Source organism: Drosophila ficusphila, unplaced genomic scaffold (genome assembly GCF_018152265.1).
Source record: "Drosophila ficusphila isolate 14025-0441.05 unplaced genomic scaffold, ASM1815226v1 contig_106, whole genome shotgun sequence".
NCBI classification, from domain to species: Eukaryota; Metazoa; Arthropoda; class Insecta; order Diptera; family Drosophilidae; genus Drosophila; species Drosophila ficusphila.
Window position 1 is genome coordinate 7,860,922 of NW_025063993.1, and position 21,565 is coordinate 7,882,486.

Sequence of the window (21,565 nt, forward strand, 5' to 3'; positions counted from 1 at the left end):
GCAGGTATCGGCATTTTTTCAGATTCTTTGGATCACTAACTTTCCGTTTCAAACTTGTTTCGGCCTGGGAAAAGTTGCCCCACTAGTAACTAATTAGGGGATTCTTAGTAAATTATTTATAAGCTCATTCAGAGAGCAAAACAAAACGAGTTTTACCGATGTAAAAATAAAATTAAATATGTTTATTACCATAAAAATAAACTTTTATAAAATTGATACAATTCAACATGATTAATATTTACTTTATAATAAAACATTTTTTAAAATTTGACTTTGATAAAGTTTTAATATGTTTTTGTAACATGGTACGATTTTGAAGTACATCAATTTTTTTGAGAATATTTGGGACAAGGTTTTCCAGCCACACTTTGAAAATCTTTTCAAAAAAATTATATTAAAATGCAAATCTGGAACGAGTTGAACTGCTATAAAATCGGATTCAAATCAAACAACTTTGGTTAAATAATAAAAAGGCGGCCGCTCTTTCCATCTCTCTCTTATTTCTCAGCGCTCTGATCTCTCTCTCGCGCTCCCACACGCTGCCATTTAGGCGCTCCAGCTTTTCAGGCCGCTGCGATTTGATCGGCGCTCAGTTGATCAGAGTCACTCGAACGCGCCGCTGCTCAACGATTCGGAATTGGCGCGCAAAATCAAAAAGAAAATAAATTCAACTTACAAGTTTTTTTATATAGTATACCCGCTCAAATATTTACGCGCTGCAACGGATTCGCCGTCAATTCGAAGTGCGTAAAATGTTAAAATATGTAAAGTATTACACACCTTAAAAGAAATCAAGTTAAATCCCCATAAAATGTGACCACAATTTAAATATAATTGGCCAATTGAAATAAGTGCATAAGTGTAAACTAGTTCAAGTGAAATATATTTAGTTTAAAAAACGATATTTACTCCAAAGAATGTTAATTACAATTATGCCTTCAAAGAGGAAACGGAATATTTCATGGAACAACAAGCTATCAAAACACCGATCAAAAATCAATTAATTTGCACATAGGCCATATTTAATGATAATTTCCAAAACACGTAAAACACCAGAGTTGTTAATTATTATCGATTCTCCAGACAGACAGACAGACAGAACCCAACCAACAAAGAGACACCCATACTGGGATGATGTGCAAGTATGTTAGTGACAATGGCCGCCGCTCAAATGCCAGTGTATTGGTGCGCTCAGTAAACTCTAAGTGCCATTCCGTTCCTCATTTGTAGCCGTTGTCGTTGCTCGGCATTTCGTGTTATCTCAAAAGCGCGCTCTGTGCCAACTCTAGCACATCGATGCCGACATATACACATATAGTCGAAACCCTCTGCCTCCACTCGATGTTCCTACGGGTTTATCAGAATTCCGGGAATTCCGTAAAAGAGAGTTACTGTCTTGCATTTGGCAACCACAAAATCTTCCACTAAGACGTCAGACAACATGCCTATTATGAACTTTTAACCCCTTGAAGATCTCAACCAAAAGTCTTCCACTAAATTTCCATGAAATTAAGCATATTTATCCAGCTAGTAGCAAGTGTATTTTGTGTTTCGAATTCGAATTCTCGGAATCCACTTAAGTAAATTTACTACGTCAATAATTATAGGTAATTTGCATAAGCCCCGCTTTCGTGAGAGCTTATTGACCAACTTTATGAATCGAACTGAGGGGTATACAATATAAGTGAGCAGTAAACTGAATATATCCGAGCACTGTTCGAAACCTGAGTGTCTTAATTATACGAACTTCATTGCTACACAGCAGCCGCACAGCTTTTATTCGCGTTTTGAAAACGCAACAGACCCTCGGCCAATTGAGCTTATCTTCAATCGTGTATACATGAACTATAAGCGTTGATTATACTTATAAAGCGCAATTCAACTAGCGAGTAAAATAACCTCTAATTGACTGTGATAACAATAAATAAATATTTTAATCACTTGCAATATCAGTGATATTAAATATATGTATATAGTGAAGTAATGACAAAAACAAAACAAAATAACTCAAACAACAAAGTATAAGCTTTGGAAATTTAAAATTTGGGAAGTGTATTAAAAAAATTTGAAATCTGTTCAAGAATCTAATCTTATAAATAAATCTTACTTTTCGAAAAAAATTTAAAATAATACTTAATCACTGATATGAAAAACATATTGACCAGAGAACTCAAAGTGCACTTTAAAAATTAAACCCATTTAACCCCAATACAAACAAAGACTTTCTTCGAAATTTATCATTTGACTTCCTCATTATCAGCCAGTTAACGGGAACAAAAAAAAAACCTTACCTTATTTGCAGATGCTCATGATGTGATGTTTGCTGAGAGCTGCGCCAAGTCAGCCGATCTGCCATAACAAAAAAAAAACTAATTCCCGGCGAAAATGTTCTACTCAATCTGCTAATAAAAAGGCCAACACAAAAGTTTAGTTATATAGAGGAAATAGAAACCTGGTTACGTAACTGCTTCGATAGATCGACATGCATTTTAGCAATGAAACGGAAATGAACCAATGTCCTAATCCGAAACGCAGAAACCTCGATCCGTCGGCACCAAAAAACTGTAGTACTTCGTCAACGGACTCGGGAGTGATACTAAATGAAAATGTGGCGACATTTCGGCCGAAAAAGGATGGGGAGACCAAAGATCGGGGGACGAACGAAGGGCAGTCCGAATCAAAATCGGAAACGAAAACGGAACCCAAACGCATCAGCATCGAGCACACTGTGAATATAACAAATGAAAAGGCCGGGAAGTCATCTTCGCCGACGGTTTCCATACGGAGCACCACCATTTCCATTGTGTCCATCGATGAGAATGCCGTGGACTCCAGTTGCATCGATAGTGATTCGGAGGCCGAGGCCGAGGATTATACGGTCCAGAAGCTGGGTCACCAGGTCACCTACCCGCCCAACAGTTCCCACCTGCGCGACCTCAATGAGGGTCTAAAGGTGGTAAGCCACCAGGTTGCTCCGGGTCAGTCGGACATTCCGCCGCCACTGCAAGCCGGTGTTGTGGCCAAGCAGATCCTGAACGGAAGCCTCGCAGTGGCCACGCCCACTTCTCCGCCGGGCGGAACGACCCAGGGCATCGGGAGCATCGCACTCACAAACTCCACTGACGTGACCTTCGGTGATAAGCACTTCTACGAGGGACCCGTCACGATACAACAGTTTCTCATCGACAACCGGGACAAGTGGAAAGCGGGCGAAGGACCAGGCGGTGGGCAGGATAATCCCGCCTTTAATGGCGGGGCAACCACAAATGGCACTGCGCCGGGTAAGTCAACCAAGGTTTTTAATTTGTAACATTATGTAAGTTTGGAAAATACCCAATGATCATTTATAGTCAGGCAATAAGGCAATAAGGTTAGACGGATTATAAAGGTATACAATAGGCCATAATTCTGTAATAAAAGAATATTAAATTAGTATTTTTAACGTTTTTCAGGGAAAATACGTTAGAATAAAATTTCGTTGCTTAATATTTTCATCACAAAAAAAATACTGTTTCCAATTAATAAATTGCTTTCTAAAAACATATTTCTTAAGTTCATATTTTGATATTCTTTGAATAAAATTCTATTTTATTTTTTACTATATTTATTTTGCTATACATCCTTTGAACATATTTATATTATCGTTGCAATTTCCTGCTGCCTTTGTTTACATTCCTTCTCCGTCTTTACCTTGCCTCGGTTTTGTTTGCTTTAATGGGCGATACTGAACGCGTGTGGCGATTTGTTTACCCAAACCAGTCAGACAGTTGGCCAGGTCTAACGATCGTGCTGCGAATGGTAGATTAGCAGATGGCCCACAAACCGCTTAAATTTATTAGATACGACTAGAACCAATACTACTTTGTACTCGAATAACGATACGATTGCATTTTATTCCACAAGGCCAAAGAATCTAAGAAACTCTTTTTTGAAAATTGTACGAAATTTCTTGTTCAGAAATGAGATTAGCAGTTTATTTTTTTAAATACATAAATTTTCCTAGAAATAAATAAAACAAATGAATAGTAATTATTTTATTTTGTAGACAGTGGACGGTTATAAAGAACAATAGCAAAAAAAAAACATAGTGGACTAATTAAAAAGAATTGAAAATTTTGTAAATAAAATGGTAATGCTTAATGAATAAGATCTATTTACTTCACAAAAGCAGAGCACGATTTCATTCACGAAAAGAAAATGAATCTATGCCGATCCAAGGTCTCTTGGCTCGTAAATCAAAATGGTGAAAACTCGCAATAAATTCTTAAAAAAAACAATACCGGCTGCCAACATGCAATTGTTTACTTGAATGGTTTTCACAATTACCATAATTAAAGCGCCAGCCAGAAATCAACATCCAATTGGAGTTTAACCAGGCGAAGGGGTGTAAATTTAGTTAGCTGTACTTAGGTAATCGTACTAAACAGACAGGTGATTCCCCTGGATCTGGCAATAAAAAGCCCTCGTGCCTCTTTGGCTTGGGGGTTTTTTTCATTGTGAGAGCCTTAAATACTTGCTAAATGAAAAGTACAAAAAAACAAGAGTGAAATATGCATACGCACTGATCAGAAAAAGTACCCACCGATCGGCTTCAGTTGTTCATATGGAGCGATCGAATAATGTCGTGGAACGCGCTTGAAATTTGCCTAAAGTGCCAAAAGTTAATCGTGGATAATTCCAATCGAATCAAGTGTGACAATGGGCTGTGCGGTCGATTTTGCCATCGTAAATGCTCGGAATTAAGTGAAGATCAGCTTAAAATGCTGGATACAGTGCCCAATTTCAGTTGGAAATGTGATAACTGTCTGGGCAAGGTGAAAAGTGGAGCAAAAATGAGCCAGTGGTTGGAAAAATCCTTAAGGGAACATGAAAAACGATTGGAGATCCTAGAGCAGGGCCTAGAAAAGCGTAAGGAAATGTTGAAATCAAAATTATTATCATTCAATTGTAGTTTAACAAAACAAAATGAATATTTGTAAATCAACTGTAATAGGGGAACCAAAAGTTCGAAAATCAAGTTTTTCTAATATTTTTTTAATTGTTTACTAATAAAATAAAAATATTTATTCAAAAAATATTTTGCACAAAGAGATAAGAATATTATCTTTTTAAATAAAATGCTAAAATGATGATCATTCATCAAAATTCTTGCAGATAGTTTGTCATTGAGTTTATTTTCAAAAATTTTTTACTAACCCACAATTTTTTACTATTTTGTAGGCTCAAAGCTGGAGGACCCGGTAGCTCCACCCATCTGTCCCTTTCTTCCTACCTCAATTGGTCGAAGGGCTCTCATAGCAACAGTGGCTTTTGCGTGTTTAACCATCCTGCTGTTCGTAATTTTGGCGACCACCACAAACCTTTTTGGGAAAACGTTGAACCAAAGTAAGCTCGGCGATGTCGACGATTCCAGACAAAATATTCCAATCAATTCAACAATAGGTACAGTTTTGTCCTCAATTAGTTGTGCGATAGTGCTTCCGACTAATCAATATCGAATTGGCAAATGTGCTCTTACATATCCTCTCGCACCAGCCCAACCAGCATGTAAATAACCCATCCTAATATCATACTGTATATAATAACTCATTGGGAAAGGTATGTCGTTATGTGTCAGTGCATTATCCATCTTTGTGTTCGAATTGCGCGTTTCTTATCACTGTATCAGTGTTGTGAAGTGAACCATGAATCAAGAGTGTGGCCTAAAGTTCAGTTGAATGGAATATGCCAGTGAATCGACCCAGTGCCACCTTTTCATTACGCCCACAAAACAATGGTAGTTTGATCGAACATCGAAAATGGATGTTTAGTTTTCAAATGTAGATTCTTTAAGTACCAGTATCTTTTAAACACAAAAAATTGGGTTTATTTTTTCGAGTGATCAACTCCATTGTTTTGGGCGCTTTTGTGCCATGCTAACCCCCCAAACTCTCCATGCAGCCGAGGATGTCGTCGATGATAAATCCTTAGTCATCTTAAAAGTGCCCGACTGGGGCGGAAGGCCCGCCAAACATAAGCTGGCTGAGCAGGTGCTGCCCATCAATCGGGTTGTTATTTCGCATACTGCCGCCGAGGGCTGCGAGTCTAGGGTAAGTTAATGCCACATTCCATATCCCGATCACTCAATACAAATAACTTCAACCAATTCACATTGCCCATCGAAGGAAGTATGCTCCCAGAGGGTTAAAGTGGTCCAATCCTTCCACATGGACAGCTGGGATTGGGATCACGTTGGCTACAACTTTCTAGTGGGCGGCGATGGTCGTGTGTACGAGGGGCGTGGCTGGGACTATGTAGGTGCCCATACCAAGGGCTATAATACCGGCAGCGTTGGAATATCCTTTATTGGAACCTTCACGAAGACAATTCCGAACGAGAGGCAATTGAAGGCCTGCCAGCTTCTTTTGGAAGAGGGCGTTCGACTCAAGAAGTTATCACCCAATTATCGCCTTTATGGCCATCGGCAACTGAGCGCCACAGAAAGCCCCGGGGAGGAACTCTACAAGATCATCCAAAAGTGGCCCCACTGGTCACACGAAATTTGATAAGTCATGTATTATAAATATTTCCAGTAAATAGAGTCTTTAGAAATATCAGAAAAATATGTTTAATCGATTTCATTTCCCCCAAAACCCCGACATGAAAATTCAAAAAGAAGCAAGTGTTCCAGGAGTTGAGTTGAATGGAATATAAACTTAATAATAATAATAACATACGAATGACTTGAAAAAAATATTTGGAAAATCTTTAAGGAAAGGTTGCAAAACTTTAGAAAATGTTTAATCTGCTTAGAATCTGTTTTCTTAAAGTGATTGGTGGTGATAAGTTATATATTTATTCAAATATCCAAATTAAACTTTTTTAATCATTTTAAAAATTAAATTAATACATTTATAATTGGACTTCATTTTTAAGTTTGCATCTTTTCCTAAAAAAATCCCAATAGTTAACTAACACAGCTGCTGTTTTTGAACCAGCCGATGATTCCGAGGTCCGTGTCGACGGAAAACTAGTGGTGATTGGCTTAAAAAGCTGGGGAGGATTGCCCACTAGGGGAAAACTAGAACCTCTTGACATCCCGGTATCCAGGGTTATTATCTCCGATACTCCGCCAGAGATGTGTCTGACAAGGGTAACCATTTAGAATATATAATCTTTAAAAATCAATTAAAAGCATCTCTTACATTATCCTTTAGGAATCCTGTTCTTATTGGGCGCGAGTGCTGCAAAGCAGGCACATGGACACCTACAACTGGGGTCAAATAGGTTACAATTTCATGGTGGGCGGGGATGGACGTATTTACGAGGGGCGTGGCTGGAACTTTGAGGGCGCCCACACGAGGGACAACAACAAAAGCAGTATCGGTATTACCTTTTTGGGAAACTTCCTACGAAACGAGCCAACTCCCAAGTCACTGGAAGCCTGCCAACTACTCCTTGATCAGGGTGTACGCCTAAAGAAACTAAAGCCCGATTACCAACTTCTGGGTCATCGGCAGATAACGGGAACCTTAATGCCCGCCGAGCGGCTCTACAAAATCATCCAAACCTGGCCACATTGGCTAAATTTAACTAAGACGTGGCCCGATCTTCATATGACGCATTAAACACATGTAAATGACTAAGTTAAGATTGAATAAAGGTGCCAAAAAAAAACGTTATTGAAAATTGATTTACATGAAGAAAATGTATTAAAACTATTAGCTATTAACCAATAACTATAACAATAACATCATAGCTATAAGTACGAATCATTGAATGGAATAAAGTAAATGACTAAATAAAAATTTGGTGTTTGCCTACTAACATTCATAATTGTTTCATTTAAATTCCCTAACTACTAAAGCGCTTAAATTTTCTAACCAAAACTAAAACATTGCTGTTAAAATCTAAAAACTAAAATAACCACTGATTAATTCACAGATCAGGACAATATTGGCGGCGGCTTGATACTGAGGTTCGTGGAGCGTCAGCAATGGCTCGCCCAGCCGCCGCAAAAGAAGATTCCCGATCTGGAGCAGCCCGTAAAGTTGGTAATAGTCCTGCCAACAAACTCGGATGATTGCAGCACGCAGGCGCAATGCGTTTTTCGGGTTCGCCTGCGACAGTCGTTCGATATCGAGTCCGTGCAGGAGGACGATATAGTCTTTAACTTCCTGATCGGCGGCGATGGCAATGTGTACGTGGGACGCGGATGGGATCAAGTGGGCGCCCACATGGCTGGCTACAACTCAAGAAGTCTTAGCCTGGCCTACATTGGTTCATTTCAAACGCGCAAGCCGTCGGACAAACAGCTCAGCGTGACTCGACTTTTATTGGAGCGCGGCGTTAAGTTGGGGAAAATTGCGCCAAATTATCGACTCACAGCGGCCAGTAAATTGGAGCCCAGTCTTACGCAATACAAAGCGGATGTCCTCTACCAAAGCTTTGGCAACTGGACGCATTGGTCGTGAATAGTTTTATGAACATTGATTTAAGGAAATTATTGTCAGTTTCGTATTGATATTGTAGCATATATAGGTGTTCTCTCTTAATTCTGTGGCATATTCGCGTTAGCTAGAATTACTATTCGTTTGGAAAAAAGAATGTGATATTAAATAAAGCAAAATGATTATTACTTGATGAATTTCAATCATGTCAGCGGGTCAAAATCTAACTGATAATCGGGGATTTTATTTTAGGTAATGTCTGAAACGACCTGAAAGCGGAAAAGCTGAGTTACTGCGTATGTCTATTCGCAAGATGCCGTGCTAACTAGATTTTGTCTTTCCATTCCGAGAGTTCGGGGGACTCCCCATTCTTTTAATACAACCTGTTTGTCTTCTTTGTTTTGGCTCGCTTATAATGGGCGATAACACCATTACTACAAAAGCCATTCTTATTATTAAAATTCATAATTTATGATTTATTGTCAAAAAACGTTTGACTGTGGTTTTTGATTTAAAGGTAAAATATTTTTGAAATGATATTTACTTTCTACTAAAAGACAAACTATTGATTTCTGTGTCAATTTAAATTCAACTTAAATAAGGACATTATACATCGGTTATACACGATTTGTGTGTAAAGAGTTATGTACGTACAACATTAATAAATGTGGAATTTTTCCTCATAAAAGTACTAATTATAATAAAACAAAAATATAAATTAAAAGAAACAAACAATATTGACGTTGAATGACTTTTGCAGATAAGGATGTGCAAAGCTTTTTTTTTGCAATGCTGATACATATGTATTTTTAATTTGATGCTGACTAATTTCAGTGTGCAATCAGCTTTTGTTTTGACTAGGTTACATTTAATATTTGTATAGTATGGAAACTCTCGAGTTAAATGACCTTCTTGAAAATCAGGATAAGAGATTGAAAATAAAACGGTTATGGATAGTCGTTTTTTTCTTTTTCTTAATCACTCTACCAGTTGGATACTACATTTGGATCCGGAGTACGTGTAAAAAAAATCAAAGGGACTATTAATGCTTATCAGTTCAGTTTAGGTCACAAGAATGATCTTTTGATGATTGAACGTGATGAGTGGGGAGCTAAGGAACCCATCGAAAGGGAATTTCTAAATCTGCCAGCCACAACTGTAGTTATTTGCCACACAGCCACTGGCCCTTGTGAAACCAAGGTAAGAAATTATTAAGCTTAAAGTAAACCAAACAAATTATGCTATTATGAATCTTTTAGGCTGCTTGCATACGTCAAATGCAGACCCTTCAAGACTTCCACATGAATAGCCAATTTAGGTACGACATTAGCCTGAATTTCCTTGTGGGCGGCGATGGAGAGATATATGAGGGGCGTGGTTGGGATGTAAAGGCTCAGCATTTGAACGGTGATGGAAGTGTATCTATAAGCATTGCTTTTATTGGAACCTTCTCCAATGTGGAGCCTCCAGCACGACAAGTGGATGCAGCAAAGCGATTGATGCTCGAAGGAGTTCGCCGGGGAAAGTTGCACCAAGATTATCGCGTTTATGGCCACCGTCAATTTCAGCCCACCGAAAGCCCTGGCCAAAAACTATATGAGCTTATCAAGCAGTGGCCGCGATGGTCAACTATTATTAAGCATATTAGCACGATACCTTAAAATTTTTGAAGTCCACAAACTAAATTTGAATAAAATTAAGTAAATATAAAAATTGCATATTAAAATGAACAATATAATAAAGATTATCAAAAATTTTCTTATCAGACATTCAAAGCTTTTTTTATATATATTTGGAACACGAGGCTGACCAATCTCAGTGTCAATCGAGTTTTTGTTTCGAGTAGGTTATACTAGGATCGCCTAAAATCAACGAAATGGAACTAGAGGAAAATCGGGAAAATAAGGTGAAGAACAAGCGACTGTGTTTTGCAGTTATCCTGATTTTCTGTATAACTTTACCTGTGGGCTACTTCGTTTGGAATTTCTTCCAAGCTTCTTCCAGTGAGTCGGTACAATTAATTGAGCTTACGAATCATAAATATATATCAATTAATTTCAGGTCAAAAAAATGATTTATACATTTATCGCAACGAATGGGATGCTGAAATGCCTCTTAAAAAAGATTTTTATTTTATTGTGCCAGTCCCAAATGTGATTTTCTATCAGACACCCACCCTTCCGTGTAAAACAAAAGTAAGATATGATGTAATATACGGCATAGGAGTTCCAAATACTAAATATTTTAATAATTTGTGTCAGAAATTTTGCAAAGAAATCGTTAAGTTTCTTCAGGTCAACCACATGAGCTGGGGTTTGCCGGACATAGGATGGAATTTTCTTGTGGGCGGCGATGGAAATATCTACGAGGGGCGAGGCTGGGATGTACGGCCCAAACCTTTGAAGGGTTATGAGGCAGTATCCATAAGCATTGCTTTCATTGGTCTTTTCGAGGGTGTGGAGCCATCAACGCGCCAAGTTGATGCAGCCAAGCAGCTTTTGAAAGACGGAGTTCACCTCCAGAAATTAGATTCAGATTACTTTATTTATGCAGAACGACAATTTGAATTCAGATGTGGTTGGTGTGCTGACCGAAAACTATATGAGATGATAAAACAGTGGCCGCACTGGTCAGACAATCTCGAAAATTTGGCCAACTATGGTGGAAATCGTTTTCTACTTTTCCATATTTGAAAAATATTTATAAACAAATAAAAACAGAGCAAAGATCGTAAAGAACCTTTTTTGTGTCAGGCGGTCAAAACTTAACAAACAGTTTTAATCGGACTTTTGTTCCAAGAAACCGGAAAATAACATGATTTGGTACAAAAGATGCGAACAAGAGCTATAGAAATACCAAGATGAAGTATACGCCCCCTTGGCCAAAGGGGGTTCCCATTTCTTGGACTCCTCACTAGCATTTACGATCTCTTTCTAATCCCAAGTGGGCGGCGTTTGAAGATCACTCACCCTGTTCGGAAAATAACACCCTTTATAAAGCTTTCGAAGCTCACCAAATATAAATTTATTTATAGGTATGAATATGTCTTATCAAAGAGCTTATGAACTGCGCAGCCGCTGCGCAGTTTTGAACGCCGGGGATTTTTTCCAAGCGTCAACAGAAATAAACAACAATCAAGCCAACTTGTTAATGGGTCCGGCTCCGATCAGTTGGCATCGGACGTTCGTCTGGAGAGGAACGATCGCTGTTGGGTTTTCTATTTATAGTATATCGAACACATCTTAAGATGCCAAAAGCCGTGGCAACTGATCTTCCCGAAGAGCCGAGAAGTAACGTTAAGAGATTTCCCCGTGAGCTTCTCTATCTCAGCGCGATTCTCCTCATTCTGGTGGCTTTGGTGTTTGGCTATTCGTTTTGGGTTATGAGTGAGTCTCTAAACCGATCAAAGATTGATTGAAATTTAATTGTCGACTCAATTGTTAACCTGGTTTAGCCCACTCCACGAATTCTCCGAACAAAGGCCTGCATATACTCGATCGCAGCGAATGGCAGGGGGAACCCCCAAGTGGAAAGGCTCCACATATAAAATTGCCTGTTTCCAATGTAATTATCAGCCATACAGCCACCGAAGGATGCGATCGGGAGGTAAGTTCAATTTGGGATTCCTAAAACTGAAGTAGCTAGGTAACAAAGTATCTACTAGAATATTTATGACGCAAAATGAGTCATAAAATGTTTAGCAATTCCAATAACAAATATTTGAAGCACGTTTTAAGACTCAGCTTAAACAGGTCATAACTAAATAATTTTCCATTTCCATCTTTAAATAATTCAATAGATAAATGTATTTTTTTCTTCTAAAGTTGTTATCTGAAACACTTCTTGGAAAAGCCCATCGTAAGACCCACATTTTAAGACAAAAGTTTCTCTAAAAACCCCCATTTGGTTGATGATGTGTACCGAAAGCCAACTTCTTTTAAGAAAAATCCCCTATCTTTCATTTTTTTTGTTTTTGGACTTTTGAAAATTTATTTAGTGCTTTGACAAATATTTATCAACCTAAGAAATGGAGCGAGAGCTTACAGGCATTTTTACTCATATTCACACTTTAATTTTATATATTTTTCCAGGATGTTTGCATTAACCACATGCACAGCATTCAAGCATATCACATGAAATCCCTCGGTTGGGTCGACATTGGCTATAACTTTTTAGTTGGCGGCGATGGTCAAATCTACGTGGGACGAGGATGGCACATTCAGGGTCAGCATGTGAAAGGATATGGTGCTATATCCGTTAGTATTGCCTTTATCGGAACCTTTGTGAACATGGAGCCACCGGCTCGGCAAATCGAAGCAGCCAAGCGATTGATGGACGAGGGTGTACGACTTCATAGATTGCAACCAGATTATCGCATTTATGCACATCGTCAATTGAGTCCCACCGAAAGTCCTGGCCAGAAGTTGTTTGAACTGATGCAGAAGTGGCCACGTTTTACGCCGGATGCTACTTCATGTGAGAATAACTTAGGAAAGAAATCTTTTATTTATTAATTATATGTATTATATTTTTTTAGTGCGCCTCCTCAGCAATTCTACGTTGAAATTCGTTTCCAGGCCCTATTGGCTTGCTCAGCCACCAACTATGCCACTGAATCCTCTACAACTTCCGATTCAGAGCGTTAGATTCGTTTCCACAAAGACTGAAGCATGTTCTACACAAGCGGAGTGCGTCTTTCGTGTGCGTCTCCTGCAAAGCTTCCATATCGAGGGTATGGGGTATAAGGACATCAACTTTAACTTTGTGGCAGCTGGAGACGGTCATATCTACGAGGGCAGAGGCTGGGATCACAGCTGCGAGCCCTCCAAAAATGGAGATCAACAGGATCCACAGGAACTAATTGTCGCCTTTGTGGGCCCATCAGAAAGCAATAAAAAGCTAGCTTTAGATCTAATTGAACAGGGCATAAAACTGGGTCACATAAGCAAGGATTATAAACTAATTGAAAGCTCAGAAAAGTCATAGAAGTTGAGAGCAGGCGGGAATGAAGCTGTACCAGTGCCATGCCTGTGCCATCTTTCAAAGTGATAATAATTTAAGGACTATTTTAAGACACCGAAGATATCTCATTTGGAATACGTGACAATTATTTATAGAAATAAACATGCCTTTATTGAGTTTTAACAACTGCTATCTTTTTATATATCTCATTTGAACGACTACAACTAACATTTTTGAAAACATATTGCGATGCGTTTTTGAATAAAAAACCCTGACTGGCTACCACTTAACGATATATACAGACGACACACTTTGTGCTTACAACAATTGGCTAAATCAAATTCGTAATTGAAAATTTGGAACGCGAACGTGGCTACTACATAGAACTTAGAAAATTAGGCTACAGTTAGTGAGACGACATCCAATTGCAAAGGATTTGGTTTAGTGGTCCAAGATGCGCATGTTGCCCGACACGATCTTGTTTTCCAGAATGGCGCCGGCGGGAATATCGATACGGTCGCCATGGTTGGCAATAATGATCACAGTGCCCTATTTAATTATATAAACAAATTAGCATACAAAGGGCATCATCACAATGGCATTTAGAAACTCACGCGAAGGGAAACACCACGACCGAAGGTGACATCACCGCTCACGGTCAAGTGATCCAGCTCGATGATGTCCGGGATGTTGGCGAAGCGACCCAGGAACTCCTTCACCTTGGAGAAGTGATTCTCGCCCAACTTCACCAGCGGCGTGGTGGGGAACATGCGCTGCGGCGACATCACCAAGCTGCCGTTCTTCAGGGTGTATAAATTCGACATGACCAACAGCAGATCAGAGGACTTCTTCACGGGCAAGAAACGAGAACGAGGCACATTGATACCGATGGCGCCATCGAAGCACTTCATTGCCGCTCCCACAGCAGTCTCCAGCTGGATGACACGGGTTCCGTTCTCCAAAGTCTTGTTGTTCACAATGATCTCCATGTTTAAGGTGCGCTCACGCAAAACGCGATCAATAGCTATTTGAAACGAAAAACAGTCGTTTTTAAGGCTTGCCTTGGAATAATTACTTTGGTGGTGACTCACCTGCCAGGTTGGCCCAAATGTTGTTGGTGTTGAAGAACTTGAAGGTCTTAACGGACTTGAAGTCGTCCACATGCTCTGGAGGCACTTGAGCGATTTCCAACAGTCGCAGCTTGTTCTCCATTTGGATGAGAGTACCACCCTGGAATAAAAGAATTTAAATTAAAAACAAATCAATTACAAATTAATCAACAAATACGGAATCAGTTTTATAAATATTTCTCGATGTAGTGATTTTATACAGTAATCGTTATCTCACTATAACATCTTAATACCATTTATACTTCAACATTTCCTGCACAACTCTTACCTTAACGTCAGCACGGGTCTTGTCAGTGACCTCCATCACAAATTCCACGGGAGTGGTGGCCCGCTCCTCGCCCACCAGCTTGTTAAGAATGTTCAGATCGACGGTGGCGCCCAGGTTATCGATGTTAGAAAGGAAGCAGTACTCGCGGCCCTCCTCAATGAACTTCTTCAGCAGACCAGAGTTGCGGAAGGTGTCGTAGAAGTCACCGTGACCAGGTGGATACCAACTAAAAAAGGAATTTATTAAATAAAGAACATATTTATCTAAAATTAAAAGTCACTCACGCCTCCATATCCTTCTCAACCTCAAAGTCCTTGGCCACCGGCAGGTAATGCTCCCGACTGATGCGCGGGAAGCAGCTCTGGTTGAAGGTGTGGATCTGCACCCGGAAACCCTTGTACTTCCGCACGATCTTCTCGGTATCCTCGTCGGTGTTGAAGGAGTTCATCAGGACCAGCGGCACATTGGCATCGTAGGTCTTGTTCAGGTGCTCGATCTGCTGCACGGTCAAGTCCAGGAAAGTCAGATCCGAACGCACGGGGATCACACTCTTGGGACCATGGCAACCCATCGAGGTGCCCAGACCACCGTTCAGCTTGATGACCACCAACTTGCCCAGCATGTTGCGAATCTAAATACGAATCGAAATCGTTATTACCAGTGCCACAAAGTTAAATACCAATAAGGTGCTGGGTTAAAGAGCTGAGAGGAGTTGGTTAAGCTGCAGTGATAGCCGAATTTCATTAGGGTTTAGTACTACAGCGCAGTGTTTACAAACGAAATAAAACTAAAACTACAACAAAACTAGGTTCAAATTCTAAACGAAGCGTCCAAAGCCCAATAAGATTAGATTTGAGCCCATATTTTAACAAGAAACAGAGCGTCAGCGAGAGACACACATATATAAATATATAAATATATATAGTGAGAGCCGTGAAGCGTAGAAGTTTAGGTAAGGGAAAACGCTTTACCTCATTCTAGGTGCGATACACACGATTATGCATAGTATTTATAGGCAGACATAGCCATATTCAGTATTCAAATCAAAGAACATGAAAATATGCAAAGTTGGTAAAACAAATTAAGATAGTTGTAATATCATCGAGTTGGACCCAGTTTGTGATTTCGGTATCAAGATGTAATTCATTGACGGGACAACTTGGAGTGGTTTTTTTCGGGGTCTGGCGACAGGCCCTCCGCATACCTGCTCGTTTTTGGGCGACTTGAGATTCGAGTAGTTCATCACGGCGTTCTCCGGCAGCTTCTGGATCTTGTTCCACTCCAATGCGGGACCCTCTAAAAGGATAAATCGATTTTAGAAGATAATCAGTTTAAATTTAATAAGCTATACTTACCCTCCTGGATGAAGCGTCCGAAGAGATCGGCAAAACGTTCCATTTCTGCCTTGAGGGCAGGCTGACGGGCCTTTTCCGTGGTCTCCAGCAGGCGGTCCACATCGTGCTCCAAAAGCCTCAGGGCATCCCGTTTGGTCACCTCGTGGAACTCCTTGGAATCGGAGGGTGCTCGCTGGTGGCCACGCACCTGTTAAAAAGAAACACAAAATAAAAACCATAAGTTATACTTGGAGAAACTTTAAAGCCGCATCGATTAACGTGGCCAGCAAAGCGCATCTTTGGGATGCACTCAAGTGACAAAATTAGTGGAGGAAATGCTGACAAAAATTGTTAGCTATTTGTGGAGCTGTCGCAAGTCGAATTACAAGCTTGGGCTGCCACTCAGACGAGGGCGTTGCCAAATGCTCAGGATCGGCGACAGTTTGAATCCAAACCTCGTAATGACAAGTCGCTGGCTGCTATTCAGTTTGCTACTCTATTTGGGTGGCCAAGAGGCCTCCTCGGGTGTAATGGATAATTTCAATGATGGCTTGAAAATGGCCGGACAAATGTTTGGCATTAATACGGCCGCGGATGTGGCCAATCTGGTGGCCAAGGCCTTTGCCGGAAAATCAATGGCAAGTGTACCGAACCTGGTGAGCTATGTGCAAAAGAGCTTCGGAGGTCCGCCAACAAACGACGAGGACGAAGAGCAGAATGAGGATCAATCGGAGGAGCAATCGGAAACGGAAAATGCCCAGGAAGAGCCACCGGTTGAGAGCAGCACCAGAAGCCCTCCTCCAATTTCCTTCGACTCGGGACAATTGTTCACGAACATGCTGCGAATGGTGGGATTTGATACCCGCAAAATTGGAGCTCTAGCTTTGAATGCTCTGATTATGATTGCCCAGGCGGTGAGGTCCTTAAATCACAGCTATCATTTCACAAACAAAATTTTGTTGTAATACTTATAACTAAATATTCTTTCAGATTGGCAGCTCCTTGATGCAGGTAACCCGGGGCGGCGGAGGAACACCAATAGATGCTCAGGAATCCGTGTTCGAACCCAGTGACCATCGACCAAGGTCCCTGTCCATTGGTTCTCCCATCGATTTCTTCCTGCAACGAACCGATCGACATAGCAAACGACTAATCAAGGATATCATGGATCGGGATCTGCCGGATTATATCGTAAACATGATCGAGGACAAGGAGAATCCGAAAGAGGGCATAAATGCTGGATGCCTAAAGCTACTCATGTGCAAGGGAAAACCTCTTATTTGGGGCATGCAGGAATCTCTAAAGAAGCGACTGGCTGAAGAGCCCGAGGAACCCGAGGAATCTGACAGCTACTTCAACAAGCAAATATTCTTTAAGTACTTGCCCAGTCTGGCGGATTTCAGGAACCACAGTGCTAGCTGTGAAACTAAATATCACGAGGATTGCCCCAAGAATGCAACAACTGGGAGCTTCTTTTAAGATCACTATTCTCGTTAAAAATATAAATAATAATTCTGTTGCAAAAAGTTTTATAATAAATAAAATCAACGTGTTTAAACTGTTTTAAGTTATTTTATAAATATATTTAAACCAAAGAATTTACCTATATGCAATCTTATTTAAAAACAATTCTATCTATTTTTGTTTAACCGGGCCAAGGAAATGTAAATTATGTTTAATGTGCATTAATAATAGGGCAATGTTGTACGTGGACAAATCATATAGATATAGATACACTAATTATATTGTATAGTCTAAACAATTTTCCACTGGTCATCATTAGTTGACCCAACAAACGCTGACTATTTAGCCGTTTAATGATGAATTCGACATTCCGATCAAGTCAAGGATGATGCAGAGATAAGAGCCACCCAGTTGGGGTTAAAATTCCAACCTAATGTCCCATGAAACGACCTCTAAAATGCAATAGCCCTGGCAAGTTGTGTAATATAGTAATTTGCGAAATCGTAACTTTGTCAACGAGCGCCTCCCCTATCGCCCCAACTGATAACTAATCTGAATGCTTTATAAAAACTCACCATGGCTTTACTAATTCGGAATCTAATCATTTAATCTAAGCGTTTCTTCCGTCATGTATTTCTTATTTCTACGTCACATCTGATAATCAAATCTCGATTTGACCATTAAGAATTTCTAAGCATTCTTAGCTAAACATGTATATATTTTAGTTCAATGAACTCTGGTAATGTTCTTATCACACTCTGTGCCTCTGGTCGCAGCTTATCGACTAATAGCATGGTAATAATGATTGGGAAGGAAAATATGCAATCGTTAAATAGGCAATAATGGTAAGGTAAATATTTTTAGTTTTTTTTTTTTGGACCTGACATTGACTTTTAGTTAAGGTTGTCACCAGCTCTTGCAGATGGCAAACCCAATATATTGGAAGTAAACAAAGCTGAAAGCTAAACAAAGCAAACTCCACAGTGTAGGCAAAGATAAGACGCCACCTAGCGTTCGGATTGGTTTTAAGCCTTGTCAATCAAAGCAGACAAATGCAATTGACTTATGCAAAATAATTGCTGTAATCGCTTTTATTTTGCTGTTTACTTTTCGAAATCATTACGCAAAAGGCGGAATAATGAGCAGAGTGTATGGAGTGTAAAAACACGTGCCACGCCCACGGCGCCTCCGACGATGCCAGACGATTGCATGTGGGTTATTTATAAAGCAACCGCACTTGCCGCCAATGAGCCATTTGAGCCCCAGCGATAAGCCAAAGTCAGAGGGCAGGTGTTTGAACTTCGGCAAGGTCAATATGCTCAAGATAATTTGCTAACGTTTCATTGATGCTTCTGCTGGCGCCGCTTTTTTCTTATTTAGGTAAAGGCTTTATGCATTTCATCATTGATTAATTGCTTAAAAACCTCTGAGATCACAGAGATTAAGTAAAACGCCAATGAGGAAGTGGATTAGATAAGGTATGAAACTGTTCTCGGCTATTTAATAATCTTTCACTGCCCTGAAGATCTCTGATCCAACATTTTCCCATTACTCACTCTGAATTTTTCAATTATGTATTACAATTGTTTATGTTAACTAATATTAAGTACGCAATTTCCTTATATCCGCATATTTATTTGTAAAATAATATTAATTTAATCGAACTGTAAAGGCAAATAATAAAAAATCAAGTTAAACAATTTTGGTTTGCGTTTTATGTATGTGGCCTCTCAGATAAGATACGTGGACAGTTCCGAGGAGAAAAGTGCAAAATGATCGGCGGAACACCTTAATTAATGAAATCTGATTTTGTTTAATAAAAATATTTTTCCTCGAAAAGAACTGATTAAATTGTGAAACATAGACAGTACTCTGTGATTAGCGGAAGAATTTGTCTTTAAGTTTAAAAAACGAACAAACACAACAATGTTTCGGTTTACGGGTCGAATGATAACCTTTTGAATTTACGCGTTAAATATATTACATGATAAGAAGGTATTTACAGAGGTGTGTTGGCCATATTTCTGGGTTTTTTTTGTAGACAGCTTGTACATTTATGTTTTTCAGTTGGGTAAAAATTGCAGTTCCATTTCCTGATTCAGTGGAATTTTTAGGAAGCAATTTTCCATATCATATTTTTTATTTTTGGATTAAAATACATAACGACTTTGCTTGTAGTCTAAAGTAAAATGACATTAATTCTTTGAACTTGGCCCTAATATTTCATTTCGAAGGTATTATTCTCGGTAAAGTTAGAAAACTTACGCCGGCGCGCTCCAACAGAACGTCAATGGGTCTTATGCCGGAGGGCATTGTGAATTATGGAGCACTACTTTAATAATATTTCACTATGGGACACCGAATCTTAACTTTTCTAGTGTTTTGCTTTGCACTCGCGGCAAAATCGAGAGAAAAGAACGCAATGCGGAGAGGCGCGAAATGAAAACGAAGCTATCTGGTCGAGTGTGCAATTGAAAATAAAGCTGAGTTCCAAACGAAATTTGAATTTCAATACGAATTTTTCCAACACGCGGCGGCCGCGACGTCGCCGTCGACAGCAGCAGAACGACACAACGCGGCGACAAGTGAAGTGAGCCAGCAACAAGTGATAGCAAAAATAAAAAAAAATTACTACTACGAAAAAAAACAACAAAGCGGCTGTTACGGGAAGCGTGTGTGTGTAAGAATTGAGCAAAACAAAAATAAAACAAAAGAAACAAATGGAAACAACAAGCCGGCACTTAAGAGGGAGTGAGGAGGATGGCTAGATAGTTGGGAGAACAAAAAGATGAAGAAGAAGAGGAAGAACAAGAGAGCTGCGGGTGCTTATCAGTAAAAATAAAAACAAAAACAATCCGTTTACGGATTCCGTTACAGTGGCGGATACAGGGGGGCGATAGGGGCGATCGCCCCCCTCAGCTTCTGAAAAAGGTGCTTCACTGGCGTGAACTTCGGAAACCTGCGTGTTACAGCGTGTCGCCAGTCCTTCCTTGCCCTACTTCTTCCCTTGTCTATCGCTCCTCCTAAGACTAACTAGCCTAGCATTGCTACATACGCATTCCGAAATCAGTATTCACATCGAGAGAGTTATAGAAAAGTTTTTAAAAAGAGGGAAAAGAATAATGGAATTCGCCATTTAGATTAAAATTAATTAATTTATTTGTACAGAGTGTTTTGAATAAAACTGCGTATAATTTTTGATTATTTGCCACCTGCTACTTGCATTGTTTAAAAAAAAATTTTGATCGCCCCCCCCCAGGCAGATACCTGTATCCGCCCCTGTTCCGTTACTACGATTCCAGGGGCATGTTCTAGTGATAAGAGAGCCGCTATTAGATATATTCCATGATTACGGCAACTGACAACAAAACCAAGCTAATTTTTGGTTTCCCCAAAAGTATACACGCACACACCCACAAAAGACAACCATACCGAAGGCGACACATGCCTGTGCTTGGAGGTCACTTGAAGGTTAGCGCTAAGCAAATGCAATACATAAAGCAAAAATCCAAAGACAAAACCAGTCAAGAGGGCGCAACTATAACTAAGGAAATGGGCCCATAAGTATAGCCCCTCTGGAACCGGCAAAAATTGCTGCATATACTGGAATGTGCAAGCTGCACTCACACAATTGCAGCAAGAGCGACTTGGAATAAAATCGCGGAAGAGAACGCTTCCCTTTCCTCTAGCTTTCAAAACTGTAAACTTAACAACTCACCTTTGCTTCGTGTGGAACATCCAACATTTTTAAGGGTTTTTAGTTATTTTATCACTTGTGTAATTAAGCAATTAAGTGTCACTAATTTAAATAATTTCGCAGCTTCTACACACGCACGCCCAAGAGAGAAAAGAGAATGAACCCGCAGCTGTGCGATTAAAATGGTTTTCCGCAGTTTGATTGGCGCTGCCCCAAATCGACGATACCAACAACAAGAACGAGCGATACGATATTAATTTATTGGACCAATTTTGAAAGAT

General features: G+C 39.7%; 6 protein-coding genes across 17 annotated transcripts; 5 read left to right on the top strand and 1 right to left on the bottom strand.

Moving 5' to 3' along the window:
* The first annotated feature begins 570 nt into the window (after positions 1-570).
* On the top strand, positions 571-8,617 carry LOC108096385 (peptidoglycan-recognition protein LC). 9 transcript variants are annotated; one of them, XM_017197946.2, is made up of 5 exons: positions 571-743; positions 2,303-3,281; positions 5,221-5,385; positions 6,978-7,132; positions 7,197-7,672. In XM_017197946.2, exons 2-5 carry the CDS (start codon positions 2,483-2,485, stop codon positions 7,605-7,607), a joined length of 1,530 nt encoding a protein of 509 aa, XP_017053435.1. In that variant the 5' UTR covers positions 571-743; positions 2,303-2,482; the 3' UTR covers positions 7,608-7,672. The 9 variants fall into 9 exon arrangements, with proteins under 9 accessions (XP_017053435.1, XP_017053434.1, XP_017053437.1 ...); XM_017197944.2 differs by lacking the exons at positions 6,978-7,132; positions 7,197-7,672 and adding exons at positions 5,941-6,089; positions 6,165-6,602 and having other exon boundaries at positions 578-743; positions 5,221-5,442; XM_017197947.2 differs by lacking the exons at positions 6,978-7,132; positions 7,197-7,672 and adding exons at positions 5,941-6,089; positions 6,165-6,602 and having other exon boundaries at positions 578-743.
* A 668-nt stretch (positions 8,618-9,285) lies between these two features.
* Positions 9,286-10,176, top strand: LOC108096203 (peptidoglycan-recognition protein LF-like). Its single transcript, XM_017197589.1, has 3 exons — positions 9,286-9,443; positions 9,496-9,629; positions 9,689-10,176. Exons 1-3 carry the CDS (start codon positions 9,314-9,316, stop codon positions 10,088-10,090), a joined length of 666 nt encoding a protein of 221 aa, XP_017053078.1. The 5' UTR covers positions 9,286-9,313; the 3' UTR covers positions 10,091-10,176.
* A 96-nt stretch (positions 10,177-10,272) lies between these two features.
* On the top strand, positions 10,273-11,157 carry LOC108096183 (peptidoglycan-recognition protein LF-like). The gene is made up of 3 exons (XM_017197566.1): positions 10,273-10,432; positions 10,491-10,624; positions 10,691-11,157. The coding sequence occupies exons 1-3, from the start codon at positions 10,306-10,308 to the stop codon at positions 11,120-11,122; spliced, it is 693 nt and encodes a 230-aa protein (XP_017053055.1). The 5' UTR covers positions 10,273-10,305; the 3' UTR covers positions 11,123-11,157.
* Positions 11,158-11,613: 456 nt separating this feature from the next.
* LOC108096363 (peptidoglycan-recognition protein LF) lies at positions 11,614-13,577 on the top strand. Its single transcript, XM_017197915.1, has 4 exons — positions 11,614-11,815; positions 11,884-12,035; positions 12,521-12,905; positions 12,967-13,577. The coding sequence occupies exons 1-4, from the start codon at positions 11,677-11,679 to the stop codon at positions 13,413-13,415; spliced, it is 1,125 nt and encodes a 374-aa protein (XP_017053404.1). The 5' UTR covers positions 11,614-11,676; the 3' UTR covers positions 13,416-13,577.
* LOC108096362 (UTP--glucose-1-phosphate uridylyltransferase) lies at positions 13,537-21,536 on the bottom strand. Of its 4 annotated transcripts, none has more exons than XM_017197913.2 (9): positions 21,306-21,536; positions 16,145-16,331; positions 15,994-16,085; positions 15,761-15,766; positions 15,074-15,420; positions 14,790-15,015; positions 14,483-14,621; positions 14,006-14,415; positions 13,537-13,940 (listed from the first exon to the last, which is right to left on the bottom strand). In XM_017197913.2, the coding sequence occupies exons 1-9, from the start codon at positions 21,330-21,332 to the stop codon at positions 13,833-13,835; spliced, it is 1,542 nt and encodes a 513-aa protein (XP_017053402.1). In that variant the 5' UTR covers positions 21,333-21,536; the 3' UTR covers positions 13,537-13,832. The 4 variants fall into 4 exon arrangements, with proteins under 4 accessions (XP_017053402.1, XP_017053400.1, XP_017053403.1 ...); XM_017197911.2 differs by lacking the exon at positions 21,306-21,536 and adding an exon at positions 19,853-20,064; XM_017197914.2 differs by lacking the exon at positions 15,761-15,766 and having other exon boundaries at positions 21,306-21,535.
* On the top strand, positions 16,358-17,670 carry LOC108096364. The gene is made up of 2 exons (XM_017197916.2): positions 16,358-17,037; positions 17,114-17,670. The coding sequence occupies exons 1-2, from the start codon at positions 16,459-16,461 to the stop codon at positions 17,600-17,602; spliced, it is 1,068 nt and encodes a 355-aa protein (XP_017053405.1). The 5' UTR covers positions 16,358-16,458; the 3' UTR covers positions 17,603-17,670.
* Positions 21,537-21,565: the final 29 nt, after the last annotated feature.